The sequence below is a fragment of the Pseudopodoces humilis genome, chromosome 6 (genome assembly GCF_049639895.1).
Source record: "Pseudopodoces humilis isolate 2021_Gansu_Grassland_sample_001 chromosome 6, ASM4963989v1, whole genome shotgun sequence".
Classification (NCBI taxonomy): domain Eukaryota; kingdom Metazoa; phylum Chordata; class Aves; order Passeriformes; family Paridae; genus Pseudopodoces; species Pseudopodoces humilis.
Window position 1 is genome coordinate 67,102,255 of NC_142205.1, and position 17,842 is coordinate 67,120,096.

The 17,842-nt window shown below is 48.2% G+C and overlaps 1 protein-coding gene across 5 annotated transcripts; it reads right to left on the reverse strand.

The window, feature by feature from the left end:
- Nucleotides 1–345: 345 nt before the first annotated feature.
- SPRY1 (sprouty RTK signaling antagonist 1) lies at nucleotides 346–16,824 on the reverse strand. 5 transcript variants are annotated; one of them, XM_088056299.1, is made up of 4 exons: nucleotides 16,695–16,824; nucleotides 16,253–16,444; nucleotides 9,622–10,518; nucleotides 346–2,667 (listed from the first exon to the last, which is right to left on the reverse strand). In XM_088056299.1, the coding sequence occupies exon 4, from the start codon at nucleotides 2,610–2,612 to the stop codon at nucleotides 1,650–1,652; it is 963 nt and encodes a 320-aa protein (XP_087912425.1). In that variant the 5' UTR covers nucleotides 2,613–2,667; nucleotides 9,622–10,518; nucleotides 16,253–16,444; nucleotides 16,695–16,824; the 3' UTR covers nucleotides 346–1,649. The 5 variants fall into 5 exon arrangements, with proteins under 5 accessions (XP_087912425.1, XP_087912424.1, XP_014115110.1 ...); XM_088056298.1 differs by lacking the exons at nucleotides 16,253–16,444; nucleotides 16,695–16,824 and adding an exon at nucleotides 12,214–12,381; XM_014259635.2 differs by lacking the exons at nucleotides 9,622–10,518; nucleotides 16,253–16,444; nucleotides 16,695–16,824 and adding an exon at nucleotides 6,518–6,625.
- Nucleotides 16,825–17,842: the final 1,018 nt, after the last annotated feature.

Genomic DNA, 17,842 nt, shown 5'->3' on the forward strand with positions numbered 1-17,842 from the left:
AGAAAAAACAAAAAATAAAAAAAAAAAAAACCAACAAAGAAACAACTTGGAAGTTGTGGTTTCCTCCTCCACAACTGTATTTCCAAACTCTTTGGTAAATAAATAGAGCCTCCATTTCTTGGCACTGTTAAGCACAACACAGATTCAATTGTATTAAATATCCCTTATTTGATATATAGTTGGCTTAAACTTAAGATTAGGTAAACTAAACTAGAGCACAGACTAGTGGCTTTGAAGTACCAACAGGAGGTTGTTTGCCACCTGACAGACCTGAAGGAGGAACAGCCCAGCAATACACACACGTAGCTCACAACCTGTCATTGTAACAAAAGAACTCCAGAGGCGTTTTCATTAATTAATATATTTTCTGCATTATAGTTAACATATGTACTTTCTTCGTGTCATCCTTATTTCGTTAAGTATTGATATTTTGTTATATTCAGACATGAGTACATTTTCGAAGTCTTTTGCAATAAATATCATAAAATAATAGAGATTCACATAATAAATATTCTTTACAATAAAAAAAGTTTTAACAGACTTTTGTCTTAAAAATAGTTGGGATTCAACTTTGTGTTTTATACATAAAATATACAAAAAAGGACCACAATTTGTGGCTAAGGCAATAAAAGAGGGACAGAATAAAATTATAAAGTACAGAGCAGAGCTAAACTCACTAAGCCAAAGGATCACAAGAGACTTGAAGGATTCAAGAACGTTTAGGTGACTCAATGACACCTGAAGGCTGTTTGGATATATGAACACCACCAACTTTAATATCAACTGATACTGACAGACTATAAAAACGGGATTAGGAGGGTGGAGTGAGCAATATCCTTCAAAGACTGGACAGCAAAAGAAACATATGAGTATGTTGCAGCCACAATGTCTCCAATGTGAAGATCTGCACAGTGTAGCAAAAACTGAAGTTACATTGAAAATGTAAAACAGAAAAAATGAAGAAAAACAGGGCAGGGCAATTCTCAGACCTGAGAATGCTCCAAAAGTTAAGACAAAAAGAGAGGGGGGTGGAAAAAAAAAAAGATGCAAAAAGAAGCAGGCTGCTTATAGAAGAGTCAGGCCTTTCATTTGGTGAAGCCTTTATTTTACATCCCTCTCCAGAAAGAACACACACAAAAAGTTATTTCACAATCCAGCTCACTCAGGGAAGTTACTCTTCCTTGGCACCCGGGAGGTTAAGGAGAAAAAAAACATAACTTGCTGAGAACAAAAAAAAAAACAAAAACAACAAACAAAAAAGACATCTTTGGGAAAATATTCACAGAGCAAGAAGCTTCAAGAGCCCAGTGAGCCCTCACTGTCTCTTTCAGGAGTGGTTCAGTTGCAAACTCAAAGACCCTGCCCCAGCGAGCGGCAGGTGCAGATCCCAGGTCCACACTTACCAAAGAGCAGCAGCGACTGCGTGAAACGCTCCACACTCAGCCAAATCAGTAGGAGGAGGAGAGCAAAGATGCAAGGGGATGAACTCATGTGTCTGAAGTTGGGCAGACAGAAAGGAAAGGAACAGTCCTCCCAAATTGGGAGAGGAAGGGGGGAAGAAGAAAAGATGGGGGGAGGGGGGAAAAAAAAAAAAAATCAGCTACAACCTGAAAAACTGAAGTTGGAGGAAGTAAACCTCCCTCCCAAAATCATGAGGGCTTGCCCTGACCCCGGGAGGGGCAGCTCTCCAGTTTACAATAGACCGTGTTGGAGTTCTTGCACCGGCACCCCGGACGATTGACACGGTCGTAGCACCCCCGGCAGAGTTTTAGGCATCCTTTGGCCGGAGGGTAGCAGAGCAAGCAAGGCAGGAACAAGGACATGGCTCCCATGCACAGGTACCTAGAACAGCAGTGTGACTGGGAGCAGGAGCAGGGATTATCCGCGTACGAGTCCCCTTCATCGTCGTTGGAACAGTGGTAGAAGATCCCTTTGACCAGGCACATGCAGGTGCCGTACTCCACCATGCTCTCGGCCGAGCACAGGCACTGCCGGTTGCAGGCCAGGCAGGAGGGCAGGGCCCGCGGCGCCGTGCACTCCCCGCACTTGCACTTCCCGCACTGCTCGCAGATGAACTTGTGCTGCGTCAAGTCCTCTTTCAAAGGCCCCTTCAGATCGTCCACGATCAGGGCCGACTGCTTGGGCTGCGCCCGGATTGTCCGGTCTGATCTGTGGCCGGAGCCCGGCCGGGAGGGCGGCGAGCGCCCCAGCAGCCCTTGCTCCGAGGAGGCGCTGCTGTTGCTGCCGGAGCTGGCCGCGCTGCCCGTGCTGGTCGATCGGCTCAGGACGGGAGCCCTGGCGTTATGCTGATGCGCCACGTGCCCCGCGTGGCCGGGCCTGTGCTCGTAGTTGTTATTCACATTAATCGGTATAATCTCGTGAGTCCTCTCATGCTTCTCCTGCCTCGGCGCCGTCCGCGGACCCGACTTTTTCACCACCGACGGCCCCTCGGTGTATTCGTTGCTGCCCCTGATGGCCTTGATCTGGTCCAGTGACAAGATGGTGGTGGGCTGGCTGTCCCTGTCATAGTCCAAGCGCTGCCGGCTGTCCAGGGAGGGCTGCTGAATCACCACCAGGGAGCCGCCGCTGCCATGCTGACTTTGGGGCTCCATCTGTAGGGATCTCTGCTGCTGGCATTCAGCGGGAACCTGGCATGCATCTGAAATCCTGAAATGAGGAAGGAGACAGAAGGCGTAAATAAACACCGTGTGCGTACATATACGCACGCACAGGAGATCAAGGGCAGCGGAGGGATGGAGCGTGGGATACTTTCTGAAAACAGAAATGATCTGGCAAAGCCCAAACTGCCCCAGCCACCTGGTACTGATCACTTTCAGCACGGGATTACAGCAGTGCTGAGGATCTGGCCGAAGTCCAGTAATGGGGGAGAGTCTGGGTATGGCATCATAGATGAGGAATGCAAAGGAGACCCCATGCCATTTTAAAAAAAAATTTTACAAAGTTTAAAAATCCAGTATTAACTTGTATGCTGACTTGGCAAGCCATGGGAAGTGCCTCTCCCATGCTACTGAACTCAACATCTATCTCTAGCAACAGCAGTTCCGAATGCCCCCGACACTGAGCTGGAAAGAGCCAAGAACACCACCACGTTCATGTTTCGTATGGCAGAGTGAGGAACCAGCAGAGTTCTCACTCTGCTGCCTGAATCTGCAGCATCAGAAAGCTCCACAGATTTGCTTCCTAGTGCATTTGGAAAGTCTCCCTCTTAAAGTGACGTATGTGCATTACAGAGTCCTGAACAAAGTGCTGTCAAGTGGCCAAGACATTTTCTGTGAGAAAGCAACTCAGCCTACACATCTAATATGCTCCTTTATAAAATTAAAACAAGGGTGCAAACAACCTGCTTTCAAATATTTCCTGACCACAGGCTGGAGTGTGAAAGAAAAATGGGGTAGAAAAGGCTTAGATGAACTAGGTGTCAAACAAAAAGCACCTGAGGATTCATGAGAATAAGAGCAGATAAAAACCCCTCAACAACAACCTCAGAACACAAAGAACAAATCCATTTTCACAAGACCAAAAGCTTCTCAAATAAACAGAATATCTGCTCATCTATCTTTTATAAATAGTAAGGGAATAGTAGGGATGTTAAACATTTCCATCCCGCCTAGCTAGAGACATGAAGATTGCAACACTGACTGAGAAAACTGCAGTGACAGTTCTGCACCTACACGAAAATGTAACCAAGTGCCTCATTTATGTAGGGAAATAGGACAACAATCTGCTTTGCTTTACTGTCAAGCCAAAGAAAAAGTACCTTTTCACTCCCCCCCAGGATGCCCTGTTTACCTGAGAGCAGGGAAAGGTAAGCGCTATCAAGCGTTTCAAAAACTCATCCAATAATCCTAAGAAAGTGTCTCGCCTACCCAGAGCACAGCCAGAACGGAGCTGTTCTCCATTCCAGAGAGAAAAAGGTGCAGTGGTGTGGAAGCACAGAAAGAACAAGAAGAGGAAAGGTTTCCTCTGGCAGGCAGTCACCATGGGCAGAAACTGACAGCTTCTGCCATGACACAAAGTCTTTGTCCTCATCCAGTAACCAAAGATTTCATTTTACATCTAACATCACCTGTGTGGGCTTTGTGGTCACCAGATTAAACAGAAAACCAAACACTCTCATTTCTAATTCACAGAACAGAATCACGGCTCGGTTGGAAGGGACCTAAGAGACTTGTGCAGTCCCAAAGCCCCTGGCCATGGGCAGGGACACCTTTCACTAGACCAGGTGGTTCAGAGCTCCATCCGACCTGGCCTTGGACACTTCCAGGGATGGGGCGTTCACGTTTTCCTGTGCCAGTGCCTCACCACCCTCCAGCAGAGAATTTGCTCCTACACAACAAGCCGCCTTCTTCACGAGCACTGAATACAAATCCACAACGGACCAAGGGTGAATGAATGCGAAAAGGGAAAGATTTACAGCTGTACCAGCCAGGAGCTGGGCTCCCTAGGGGATGAAAAACAATATCCCAAGAAAATGCGAAAGACATCCAGTGCCATCTCTGGGGGGAAAGCGCAACATCAACGCGGCGCAGACTGACAAGCCCAGCTGCAGACCGGGGCGAGAGCTGAACCAGCCACCTCCACCCCCGAGCACATCGCTCGTAAACTGCTTCCCCCACCACGGACAGTAAAATAAAAATGAGTAAAACAAAATAATAAAATAACGCACGGCGCAGGCGGCGAGAGAGAGAACCTCACGGTTCTGCACCCGGGGCTGCGCTCCCTCCCCGCACCTCGGGGGTGGAATCCCGCTTCCCTCCCCTTCTCCACACTCGCTCGGACACGCCGCCAGCCCCCCCGCGTCCCGCCCGCTCCCCGCAGCCCCGGGCGGGCGGCGGCGGCGCGGCGCCCTCTGCGCCCCGAGCGGAGCGGAGCGGATCACGGCGCTGACGGGGAGGAAGGAAGAGGAGGGGAAAAGGGGAAGAAAAAAAAGTTATGAATGAAAACATAGGCTTTTTTTTTTTTCTCCCTCCTTCTCTCTCTCTCTCTCTCTCTCTTCCACAAGGGAAGGCAGATCTTAGCCCGGCGCAGCCTCGGGAGGGCGGATTACCTGGCGCTTAAAGCGGCAGCCGAGCGGCCGCTCAACGCCGGGGGTTCCCCGCGATGCGGCTCAGCACCCCCCGCCTCAGCCCCTCCGGCCCCCACCTGCGAGAAGCGTTCGGGGGGTGTTTCTGACGTTCTGCTCATTCGCAGCCGGCCCCTGTTCCCAGCAAGCCTTCCCGCAGCAGCCCGGTGCCTCCGTTCCGGGAGGGGGACGGTGGGAGGGTGGTCGGGGCCGCCCCTCGCCGGGCGGGCGCCGCAGCGCCCCGCGGCACCTGCTCGCTGCGGCAGCGCCGGCCCCGGTGTGAGCGCACGGCGGGTCCCAACTTACTGATGCGCAGGGAGCCACCGGGAACGGCAAATCCAGCGGGCGGGGGGCGGCGGGGCCCCGGCTCCTCGCTCTGCCGGCCCCCGGGGCGGGGAAGGCCGGCGGGCTGCGCTCCTCGTCCCCGCACAGCCCTCGCTCGCCGATCTCCACGTCCTACTGGGCCAGCGGAGAAAAGCCCCGCTCTGCTGCCCACCGCAGCTCCCCTCTCCCGGGGGTCAGCATGCAGCAGCCCGGGCCGCCCGGGGAAGGGGCTCTCTCATTCGGCCGCAGCTCTCTCGGTCCGGAGGCAACGGGGAGCAAATCCAGCCCTTCCTGCAAAGCGGAGCTTCTGGATCGAGCCTCAGGCGGCTGCAGGCTGCGGCAGGCAGCGGGGCTGTTGCGATGCAGGTCTCGGGGAAGAGGCGGCGGGTGCGCGGCTCCTGCTCCGGCTGTTTATTTCCCTTTGCGATCGCAGAGTGCAGGGCTGCGGTCCCGCTCCGGCGCTCGGCTTCACCGCATGGTCCTTGCCGCAAGTCCCGTCTGGCAAAGTGCAACCACCACCTCTGGTGCGAAAGATTTGGTTGGCTTTTTTTTTGATTGCTTTTTCGCTTCGATTTATTTTCTTTCTAAAGCGGTCACGAAGCGGCTCTGGCTCTCCAGGCAGAGCTCAGCGAACTGCGAACGAAGCCAGAAGCAGCGCAATGCAATGGCCCTGCGAGCTCCCTGCACACAGCCATGTGCTGGCTGTCGCTGCCGGGGGCCGAGTGACAGGCTCGGGGCAGGGGCAGGACGCTGCGGGGAGAGGCGGCTCCGCAAGCCGCAGTCTGGCACCGAGGTCTCCGCAGGCTCGACAGGGTCGCGCAAAGCTCCGACGCGCCGGAGACCCCGCGTCGGGCGGGGACGGACGAGTACCGGCCCGGAGCTTCTCCGTGAGCAGCGAATCGCGCCCAGCTCAGCGCTGCCGGCCCGGGGAGCCGAGCCCCGGCTCTCCCGCCCGCTGCCCCGCGGAGCAGCGAGCGCGGCTCGCCCGCACCTCCCGCACGCCTCGCAGCGCGGCCGCCCCCAGCGCGGCGCGGGGAGCCCCGGCCGCCCGCCCGCACCTGACCCGGCGGGAGGGGGGTGTGCGGAGCGGCGAGCGCCGCCCGGGCTTACCTAGGGCCGGGGTGAGCGCCCGCCTCCCGCGGCACATTGGCGGCGCGGATCCAGCCCGGGCAGTGCCGGCAGCCGGTCCGCGCTGCCCCGCCGCCGTTCCGGAGTGACTCGGGCCGCGCCTCGCCGCCTTTCAGCGCGCAGCCCCCGCCCGCCGCCGGCCGCGCCCCCCTGATGTCAGTGTGCCTCCGAAATCCCGGCGTGGATTCCCCGCCCTCCCGCCGGGAGCCGCTCCCGCGCGGGCACCGCCGCTCCCGCGGGCCGCCAGGGAAGGAAGGAAGGAAGGAAGGAAGGAGGGAGGGAGGGAAGGAAGGAAGGAGGGAGGGAGGGAGGGAAGGAGGGAGGCAGGACCTGCCCCTCTCCGGCCCCGGCCCCGCGCTGTCCCGGAGCTGCGGCTCCTCTCGGCCCCGTGGCCCCACCGGCAGAGGGAGCGCCCCGGGGTCTCGGCCCGGCGGAGCTCAGAGCTGGCCGGTCCCACACACTGCCCCCGACCGCCGGGCACTGGGCTCTGCTGCAGGGCTGAAGTTCTGCCACGCTCCTCCGACAGCGTTACAGAGAGATTCTAGTCTGTGTTTTACCGTCAGCGCCCTTCAAGCCAGGTGGAACAGCCCTTCGTTTATATTCACGAGTTATCTTCTGCTTCTTTCAATCTATTGCAGGAGCAGCTGAGGACCCGAGAGAAGCATTCCCTCTTGTCATCCTGCCATGAGATAGGAAGATAGGAAGCTTCTTCCCACTGTTTTACGGCTGGCACTGCAGCACCAGAGACGATACGGGTTATTGACCCGGCTGACTCTCTCCTGCCTTTCCAGCCCTGCCTCGGCAAGGTCCTGTCCAAAGCTCACCACTGCATCTCTGCCATGGTGCCAGAGATGCAGAGATGCTTTCCAAACCTGTAGTTTTATGGCCAGATATTATCTTTGATGTAAGATTTTTGGGGGTTTGGTTTGGTTTTTCTGTGAGTGGAATATTTTAACAGGCCACCAAAAGAACATGGGAAAGTGATGTAAAGCACATCCAAATTCTGAGAATTATTTCATAACAACATGTAAAGTATTGGAGTAGTTGAGATTTGGCTAAACACCACTCAGCCTTAAGTTTATCTGAAGCATACTATCTATCTATCATATTAACAATCTTTCACAAAACAAACCAAAACAACATTCTCCTACCTTTTACCCCAAAGAAAAGAAGTATGTGCTAAGGATATGTGGAGCTGTTTTGCAGGAACATTCATCCAAAAGCAAACAATCCCTCCAAACAGGATTGTACCACAGAGGTGGTACTTGGTGACAGTCTGTGCACCCAGCTCACCCTCATGGATGTAGCACCATTGTTTTTCATTAAACTTCACTAAGCTCAGAAAGAAATCACCTAAACTGCATTTCTGAAATTTTCATCATTATGCACAACCTTTACCTGAACCACCCGTTTCTCTATGAAATCAAATGTGTGCACATTAGAGGTTCTACACTGAATACTAGAATCTAGTACTAGTGATAGTATGACTTGTGATACTTCTGAGTTTGTAATGAACAGATTGCTGATACAGACCATTAATACCATTCTCCAGTGACAGAGGCTCAAAGGACAAACAATGGCACAGAAATCCTTGGTGTGGAATAAAAGCATTCCAAATCAGCATTAATACTGCTGTGGGGTTTAGAAAATGCGGTTGTTCACCAAAAGCAGGCACACCTCGTGCACACCTCGAGCACAAAGTACAAGACCATTTTCAGTGAAATCCATCTGAAAACTTTGGAACCTATAAAGAGTCCAAACAAACAAAAAATCCAACTGAAGAACCAAAATGGCTAAGAAAATGAAAAAAACCTCAAAAAACAATTACTCCTACAGAGCAGTCTTAGTGGTGGTGCAAGTTAATCTTAGAGCCTTTGGAGGTAGCAGGGCTGTCTTCTCACAGAAGTCCATATGCACTTTTCCTAGGATATTACCATAAAAACACCTCAACACCTCTCTTTTCACATCTCTAAAGCCAGCATCACCTTAAAAAACCAAAACCATGCCAAGTGTAAGAGCTTGATTTTAGAAACATAATACTGGGCTTAAATGGGTCAGTCAAATAACCAAGAGTACTGGCAGGTGTTCACTATCACCTGGCACCTGAATTAATACTTCACTGAAAGAAGGGAAAACCCTCCAGCAATATCCAAAGGCTCTCCATAGGCTCAAGCAAACATTCCTGCACCTCACACAAGTCCATCTCACTGGATTATCCCTGGAAATTATAGCAGTGAGAAGTTCTGATTAGAAAAATGAGAGCTACATTCTGGAGAATGAACTGGCATTTATGGCTACATCCTGGCACAGCCTTAATTTGAAGATTGATGCACAGGCAGGAATCTGATGCAACCAAGTTCTTTTCTATCTCCAAACCATCCTCTAGAGGTGGCCCAGCTGACATCGAGTCAGTAGAGACCAGTCCTCTATGCCTGATGCAAATCCTTCAGAAAAACATGCCAGAATGGGGTTCAAGAGACTGAGTGATGGCCAAGAGTAGTGACCCAATCCCTGTTTCCACTTTCACTTTGAGGATCTGAGATTACTGGAGATAATCCATCCCCACCTTCTGCAGATGCTGCTTCTCCCTCATGGCAGCCTGAGTACCAAAAGGTGTGTTGGACAGAATGAAAGCACAATCCATCCTCAGCTTTTTTATTTGGTTTTCTTTCTAATCCACACCTTAAAGTAACTTTTATCTCTAGGTGGCTTAACTGACCTTTTTAAAGATGCACTGGATAAACTGTGATCCTCCCACTGTCAGTAACAGCTATTTCCACGGTGCATCCCACCTGGGAATATTATTCTGTCTCTCCCTAAGCAGCATCTCTTAGCCCTGGCTAAGACACAGATCCCAGTCCAGAAGGAGGACACACACTCAGGCCCAGCCACAAAGCCAACAGGGCTTTGAGGAGACTCAGCAGAGAAAGTTTTTCCCTTTTTGCAAGTTCCTTGTCACTTCATAACCAATCATCACAGCTGCAATAACCTATCTAAGGTTACAGAGGAATTCAAAGGCAACTAAACCCCCCCTCCCATCAGCATTTATAACGAAATTATGAACCAAATTGTTGTGCCAGTCTTACCTGTAGCATTTGGAAGTCAGGTACTTCCCCCACCAGCGATGATCTTGCAGAGGTGGTGTTAGGAGAACCAACTGGAACCTGCAGCTCCCCAAAGCTTTGTGTGTCAGCAACTTTGAGTTTGTGTCAGGTGGAACTTTGTAGCTGTCAGTGCTTGAACAGTCTCAGAAACTCCCAGTGCTTGTTGGGACAAGACCAGCATAACTAACTTTTTAACACACCACTAGGCCTATATATACTACAAGGCAAGAGGAAATGGCCTCAAGTTCCACCAGTGGAGATTCAGATTGGGTACCAGGAAAAATTTCTTCACTGAAGGCACTGGAACAGGCTGCCCAGGGAGCTGGCTGAGTCACCAGCCCTGGAAGGATTTAAAAGATGTGTGTGTAGATGTGGCACTTAGGGACTGGTCTAAAGGTGACTTGGCAATGCTGGGTTGACGGCTGGACTCAATGACCTTAAAGGATTTTTTCCAATCTAAACCACTCTATAATTCAAAAAGTCTCCAACAAACCAACAAAATCCAACAATAGCTATGGAACACTGCTGTAATAACAAGTGCCATGGGCAGTTTCTCAGCAGCTCTCATGAAACCTTGCTGGCCCTGGCTTTAGCTGGTGCGTGAGATGAATAAAGCTGCTCGCAAGAGCCAAACACCACGGGTGCCACGGTGAAGGCGTACCCTGACACGTACAGTGAATCACTTCAGGGTAAGGAAGAGAAAGCGAAGGCTGATGTGGTAGCGTTTCCCATCACACTTTCTACCAGACAGGTTGACCTTTATCTGAGATCAAAGGCACGGGTGGCTGGGGATTTCTTCAGCTCCGGTGTAGGGGCTGCTCTCAAAGCTCTCTGAAGACGCGCAGCCCGTGCGCCGCTGCCTCTTGCCGTCACTTCGAGCTGGGGAAAGGCACACAGGAAATCCTCAGTTACAAACAGAACCTGGAGTTTTCACTTCAGGAGATAACATCAGTTTTTCTTAGAGGCAGAGGAGACAGTAAAAGGCGGCAGCCAGGCAAACCTCCAAGAACAAAGGGACGAACCTCGAAGTGAACCTGCCTCATGAACATTTGAATGTGGAATCAAAGCACCGGGGGAAACGCTGCAGAGAGAGGGGTTTGGTCTGTGCCCAAATTCAGCACAAATTATACAGAAAGAAAATGCCAATGTCTGTAAAATAGGCTGAGAGTCTGACAACACTCTTTCCCTTCCCCATCTCCTGCATTGTATCAAAGAAACCAGTATTTTCCTTGGGTAACCACAGACAAAACTTCACCCTCCTAAGGGTAGGCCACAGCAAGTCTCTTCATTTTCCACCACCCCTTTGACATGCAGGCAACTCATACCTTTACACCTCTCCTTCAAGTATCCAGAGTTATTGTTTGCTGATCAAGTTTTATCTTCCTTGGAGAACTGCCTCTGTAGCCTTCATGTGTAGCTGCTACACAGGTTGCTGACATATGTACAAGATATTCTGCTAAGTGACCAACTATATCTTCCTTATTTTGTATTAACTGTTAACTATTTTAGCTAATATGACTTCTTGTTTGCTTGTATAAACAGCTTTGTGAAAAAGGAAAATTGTCATTATTGCTGAACACCAATAATAACTTACTGTCATCCACCATAGATTATCTGCAAGTCCTTGTCTCGTGTCCTAGCACTGAGCAAACTGCCTTTTCCAATCCACTGAGCCACAATTCCTTGCACAGACACAAACCTTTCCCATTTCTGCTGGAGAAGTGGCCACTCCCCAGGAGTGGAGGAAGAGGAGAAGCTTTCTGCTAATTTAAATACATGGCTCTGTGCATGTTTTTATTATCTAAACACTTGTGGCGACTCGGGTGTTCGCGCAGCTCCAGGAACGCCTCCTGTTTATCAGGTTGTGCAATCCGTCACTGTCAGCTGAAGGAGGTCTTGGGAGCAGCGTTTCTAATTTGATTTGAAAATATACATGGAAACCTGAGCCTGCTTTTAGCAAGAATGATGGGGTTGGCCTAATGAACACAATCTCTCTTGTCGCTCTCGAGAGCAGTGTGTCAACAGCCAAAGTTTAGGCTCCCTCCATGGCTGCAGCAGCTTCTGTGGGGAAGCAGTAGCTCCACGTCCGTGTCACGTTCCTAGTTCTGCTTTACCATCAAAAGGCATTTCAGTGGGATTTTAACAGGCAAATGCAAACAGGGGCAAAGTTTTTACATGGATCTCTTGAAGAGAAGTTTGCAACAGGCAGTTTCTTTTTCATGGCAACTTCTTCCTCTGAGCCTTCATACACTTGTGTGGTACCAAACAGCGCTAAGAAAGCATTCATCTAGAGCCAGTTCTCAGATAACTCAGAAGTTGTCACTGCTTTCCCACCAGAAACTGGCTACAGGAAAAGGAACATGCCACAGGAGTCACATGGATTTCTGGCTGCAGCATCATCCACTTCAATATTTACAGATTTTAACTTCTCAGGGGAAAAACCAAATAAACAGCCCCACACCTTTCTTTTACTCTTTTATGGCTGAAAAGATAAGTCTCTTACCACAAATCTACAAGAGAGCACACTTTGCCACATCCCAACAAAAAAATGATAAAATACAATTTGCTATTCACCTCTATTTTTTCATCCTTTTCCCATTCTCTGGGATTTACTTCTCTGACAGATGCTGCAGTTGGCAATTCAAATATAAAGTGCCAAGACACCCCCTCCTGCATGTTTGACCTGGTTTGTTGTGCTCTAGAAGAGCTTGTCAGGCACATCTTGGAATTTAGCTCCGTAGTAACAATGACCTGCCAAGGAATATTCAGTGTTAAGGGCCAGATTCTGTTGCTGAGGAAATCAAAGTTAACCTTGGTTCCCTCTGAGACTGAGGAAGTCAGGAGACTTTGGTATTTTGGAGACAGTGTAAAAAATATTATCCCTCAGGAGCCTTTGGGTTGAAAAGGTCAGATTTCTCCCACCAAAAAGGACTGGGAAAACCCTTGACAGTGAAGAACAGAAAACACACATGCCCCTGCACATACTGTCACGTTGCTGATGAAAACCCACCTCATTTCCATCGGGGTGGGAGACAGGCTGCTCCAGTTCCACACAAGCCATGGGGAAAGCTTGCATTGCCTCTCCTGCTGGCTCCCACCCAGGAGGACATGTACAGACACACACTCAACACAGGGAGGTTGTGACACCAGAAACTGTGTGTTTGTGTGTGCTGGGGGGTGGTCTTTCTTTTAGACTCCCTCCATGACTCTCTGCTTTGAAACCACTCCTGTGATTCTTGTTTCTTTCCCTGATCAATTAAACATGCTGTCCTTGAGGAGCCAAAGAATCCCCATGTACAAAGAGCACATCTATTGTGAAACACACCTTGCTTAAAGTATCTCAAAGCCTACTCAGGATCCTGTCTCTATTGCCTCCCAAGTTCAGTAGTTTTGAAATTTATGCAGAAAATGGAATTTCCTCCTAAATTAGCCTGCCCATTGACCTTCCAGAACACTGCAGTGATGCTGCTTCAAGGTGACATTTCTTGGAGCAGCAGCATTCCCAAGGGAAGGATTGCACTGTTGCCTACAGTAATTGTTCCATAGATTTTCAGCAGTATAATCCAGCATAAAAGAAGCACCTGAATAAAGATAAGAATGCCACGTGTGCCCAGTTGAAAAACAGAAAACACGTTTTATATTAGCTTAGAACTGTGGTCATCATTGCCTAGCTGAACTCAGTGTTTGCAGCAATTCCCCATCCTGTTTATTAAATAAAAGAAAAAAAATAAAAATCCTTGACAACAATTCCCTAGTGGCTTCTAGTCTTTTCTACATTGAAGGCCAGACAGAGACCTCAGAGCATTCAAGAAAGATCATCTTCAGCTCCAGCAGATATTGAGGTCAACTGCTCAGGTATTATTTATGTCCACACCTCTCAGAGTAGTGAAATAGCTGTCACCACTTGGCTGGATTTCAGCTCTGCAGAAGGCAATTATCAAAACCTAAACATCAATCTGTTAGAACTTACACACTACTCTGTTCTCTCAGCAAACCAACATGACTTCTCTATTTCTCCTCCAAATATCCCATTTCCAGAAAACTTAAACCTTTATGCACCCAAGATCCAGATATATTTTACCATATTCAGAGTCTTTGCTGCAGGTATAGTACAGGGGAAAAAACAAACAAACCAACACCACACCTTCTTTTTACTCTTTTATGGTTGAAAAGACATGGAAAAGATCTCTCACCACAAGCCTGCAAGAGCTCAGCAGTAGCACTACTCATATTTCATCACACACCAACAGTGTGAAACATGGGAAGTAAATGGAAAACAACATTTTTGGAGCTGGACTGATGTCAAGAATTACCTTTCAAAACCATCTGCTGATTTTTTTTTTTAAACTTGCCACATGAAAAAACAACAACTTTGAGTCAATTACAAACACTCCTGTAGACTCATTAGCTCCTGCAGACTTAATTTTCCAGGGTGCCAATTGTTATAGAGTAAAAGTGCTCAGCTTCTTAGGAAGACAAAGTATCATTTGCTCTGAGTTCTTTCTAAGGCAGGAAGGGACAATTCCTACTGTCAGACCTCCCTGGGCAAAGAAAAGAGAGGTTGAAAAGAAGAACCACCACAGGAAAACCAAGCTGAGATGCTGAGAACTTCCAAGAAATGCATTTTCTAAATCACATCCCGCTTTCCACATGCTGTTAGGTATTAGGATACCCATATGTATCCTAATTTGTGTTTATAAAGATGCAAAGTTAGCATGAGAGTTGTAGTAAAAGTGGAATTATTCCCTGTTTGCTCCTTGAGGAGCAGCTAAACCAGCTCTACTGTTCCTGTTAAAAGTAGCTTAGACAGGAGACAGCTGGTCCATCGGCTCTGTTTTAAACTTAGGTTTCAGACTAAAATTAAAAAAGCCTGGAAAAAAAACATTTTCTCAGTGTATTTCATGGCAGGACAGCTCAGCCAAAGCCCATGAATGTAACGGCATTACTTGTTTGTTTGAGGAAACTTGCCATGCTCCAAATCACCTCCACATCATCAACATTTTCAGCACCAGTGGCTGCTCTGCTGAATTGTGTAGAGGAAAACAATCCTTCCTGGCAGGGAATGGGAAGGAAGCAGCACAACAACGCCTGTGTTAAGAGAGACGACCTCCAAAGGTATCACAAGAAGAGCTGAATAGGATAGCAGATCCAGGGAAGGAGGAAGGTGGAAAGATAGTGACAAGGTGGCAAGAAGTTGACAAGAGCTCAGCAGGAGTAAATCGATACAGTCAGACTGATGTTCTGTCAGAAAAGCATAAAAATCTTCTTTCACATTTCACAAGAAGATTTATCACTATAATTCCTCTGTTCCCAGTAGCTTTCCCCCTGGATCCAAACACCATGCTTGAGAGCACTTTGCTCCGAGTTTTTCTCTGCTGGGAGGCAAGTGAACACCATCTATGGTGAGACAGGCAGTGACCGAGCCCTTGGAAAAAAAACAGCCCTGTGGCATTGCCCATATCTTATCATACACATTAATTATTAGCAGTCATTAAATTAATTGCTGTATCTGTAAGCAACTAACAGAGGCTGACAGCAGCAGTGCTGAGGGGGTGCCTTGGTGGGAAGGCCCAGGAAGGAGCAAACCTCGCTCCATCCCTGCTCCGAATGCGCTGCTGCAGAAAGGCTTTGGCCAGGCTACATTCTGTTCTAACTTTGTGTTTCTCTGTTTCCCCACCCAACTTCACAGAAATTCTTACAAAGGTTATGTACAGACTTGTACAAAATGGAGACTGACACTGGCTCTTGGAGGGTTTCCCAGAGCAAGTTTAACAGAGATTATATAATACGTTACATCTGTGTTGGTTGGTTGGGGTTTTTTTTATTTTTAATATAGATGTTATTACACTAACAGTTAGTCCTTCCTGGCTTAACCCTCCAATCACCCTTTCAAAATAGTTCATTATGTTCTGCAGAGATTAAAAACCTGAGGTTATGATGGGAGTTTTGTTTCCAGCCCTCACTTAGGACAAGTGTGTTACAACTGGGAGGGCTCAGCAAGTCACAACCACCATTATTTTCCTTCCACACATTCTCTACTATTAAAGTTATGAGGGGGGGTATTGCCTTCATGGATGGAACAGTGGAATTTTGGAGCTAACACAGAACTTTACTTCTATATCCTATTTTTAAATTAGAAGTCTCAAAGTAGTCTGCACAGCTTGGGCTCACCTTGTGTGGCTGTGACCCTTCCTCCCAAGATAATCCAGCAGGACAAATCCAGCTTAAAAGGGGCACTTATAATACAGGGCACTTACTAAGGATATTGAGTATTCGCAGAAAATCGGGCTAAGTCACATCCTAATAGAACTGACTTTGTGCAAATCCATCTCCAAGATGCTCTTCCTGTTTTTGTCACTGTGGGTTTTCCTTCTTCTCCATCTCATTGTTTTTCTTGTGGAGTTTAGAAATAAACAATAAGCAGACAGAAGAAAGGAAATTTTTCACACATGCTTTCTACCAATTTATTTTCCTCCCCACTTTTCAGATATTTATTCCCCCAACTTCTCCTCTTCTCATTGAGAAAAGAGGCAGAATTCTGCTCCTGTCTCTTGATACCATTACTGGACCCTAAATTTCTGAAAAAATCTGAAGAAGAAGATCTATTTCTTACCTTTTTTGGTATTGAAGTAATCTCTGCTGCTTTATACGTGCCTCAAGTGTCTGAAAGTCAAGCTCCAGAAACACACTTGCTATTCCAGTGCTGATGGGGTTAATGAGTTCAAAGCCAGACTCCACTTTGTGCTTAGCAATGAGACACTTCCTAGCACAGGGCCAGGGTGACTGCAGCCCTCCTTCAGCTCACCTAAGTCAGCATCAAAATAACACAAATCAGCCCCTGTTCTCAATAGAATCAGTATTCTCATTTCCTGTCTCCTTCCAACTCCATCAACCCCCACCCATTTCCACAAAAATCATTCAGTGATGAATTCTGGGGTAATTTTTCTAATTCACATGCTTGTTTTCAAGCATTTTCTCCATCCATCCCCTCTCCCAGCTGCCCCTCACTGTCCTTAACCAGTAAGGGCTTCATGTGCCCCTAAGCCAGCTCCTACCTCCTCACCCAGCAGACAAAGTGATCCCAAAATTCAGCTCCCCAACAGGCAAGTAGGTAAAGAACAGCTCTTCCAACATCTTCTCTTAAAGTCTCCCCAAGCCAGCCAGTGCAGGAAGAGGCCTAACAAAGCTGTATGCAGCCAATTGTGTTATCAGGGCACTTGGCACTACCAGCTGATCCTTGATTACTATTCATCCCTCGGGAAAATAAAACACCCCTTTGTAGTAAAAGTGTAACCGGTTACTATGAGGCATTACACATTAACAAAAGCAGCTTTTTACCAAAATCCCAGATGATGAAAGCCTGGAAGTGGAATCAGACCAAGGTAACTGGTTGTTTCTGTGTGTTTCAGATAGAAAGCTGACAGTTTAACCAGGATTTTCACAGTGTTAGGAAGAAAGTGAATTGTGTCACATACTTGTACATAAAATCATTGTGAGTTCTGTAAAACAAATTTTAAGGATAAAATTGTAGCAACCTTTGTGGTGTAGCATCCTACATATGCTACTGCCTGCACTGCAGCAAACTCAGTTGTCACAGGGTCTTGAACATTTTTAACAGCTCTTTTTACCATTTTTGTGCTTTTCTTGAAATCCTCACCAACACTTTCAACATGCTTTCAGATTTTCCTTTTTTTTTTTTTCTTTTTTTTTGCCTAAGAGTACAAATCATTAAAGAGCACGGCTATCTGAAAGGCAGACTTTTCAGTCAGGCAGAAGGGTAGAATCTGCTGGCTTGGTGGAATAATCCCTACTTAGGTGGTGAGGAAGCATTCCAGAATATTAAAGGATTTGTTTGTTTGCTAATCTACTTAAGCACCCATAGGCTTTAACACCCACAGCTTGTGTGCTTTAGGGATCTTTCATGTCCATGGCCACTCTCACTGCCACAGCTCTGCATTAAAGCTGCAGATTCAGACTGCAAGCTGCTGGTGGGACACCTGGAAAGAGCTGCATGGCTCTGGTCCACCCACCCACAAATCCTGCTCCACACATTCCTGTATTTTAGGTGCAGTAGCCACGCACAGGTCACACTGCTTCTCACATCCTGTGCTCCCACATCCCACCCACCCAACTCTGCGATAGGACAGCAATCCAAGCACCAGGAAGCCCCTCAGAGGCACTGCAAAGGAGGCTGTGTGAGCAC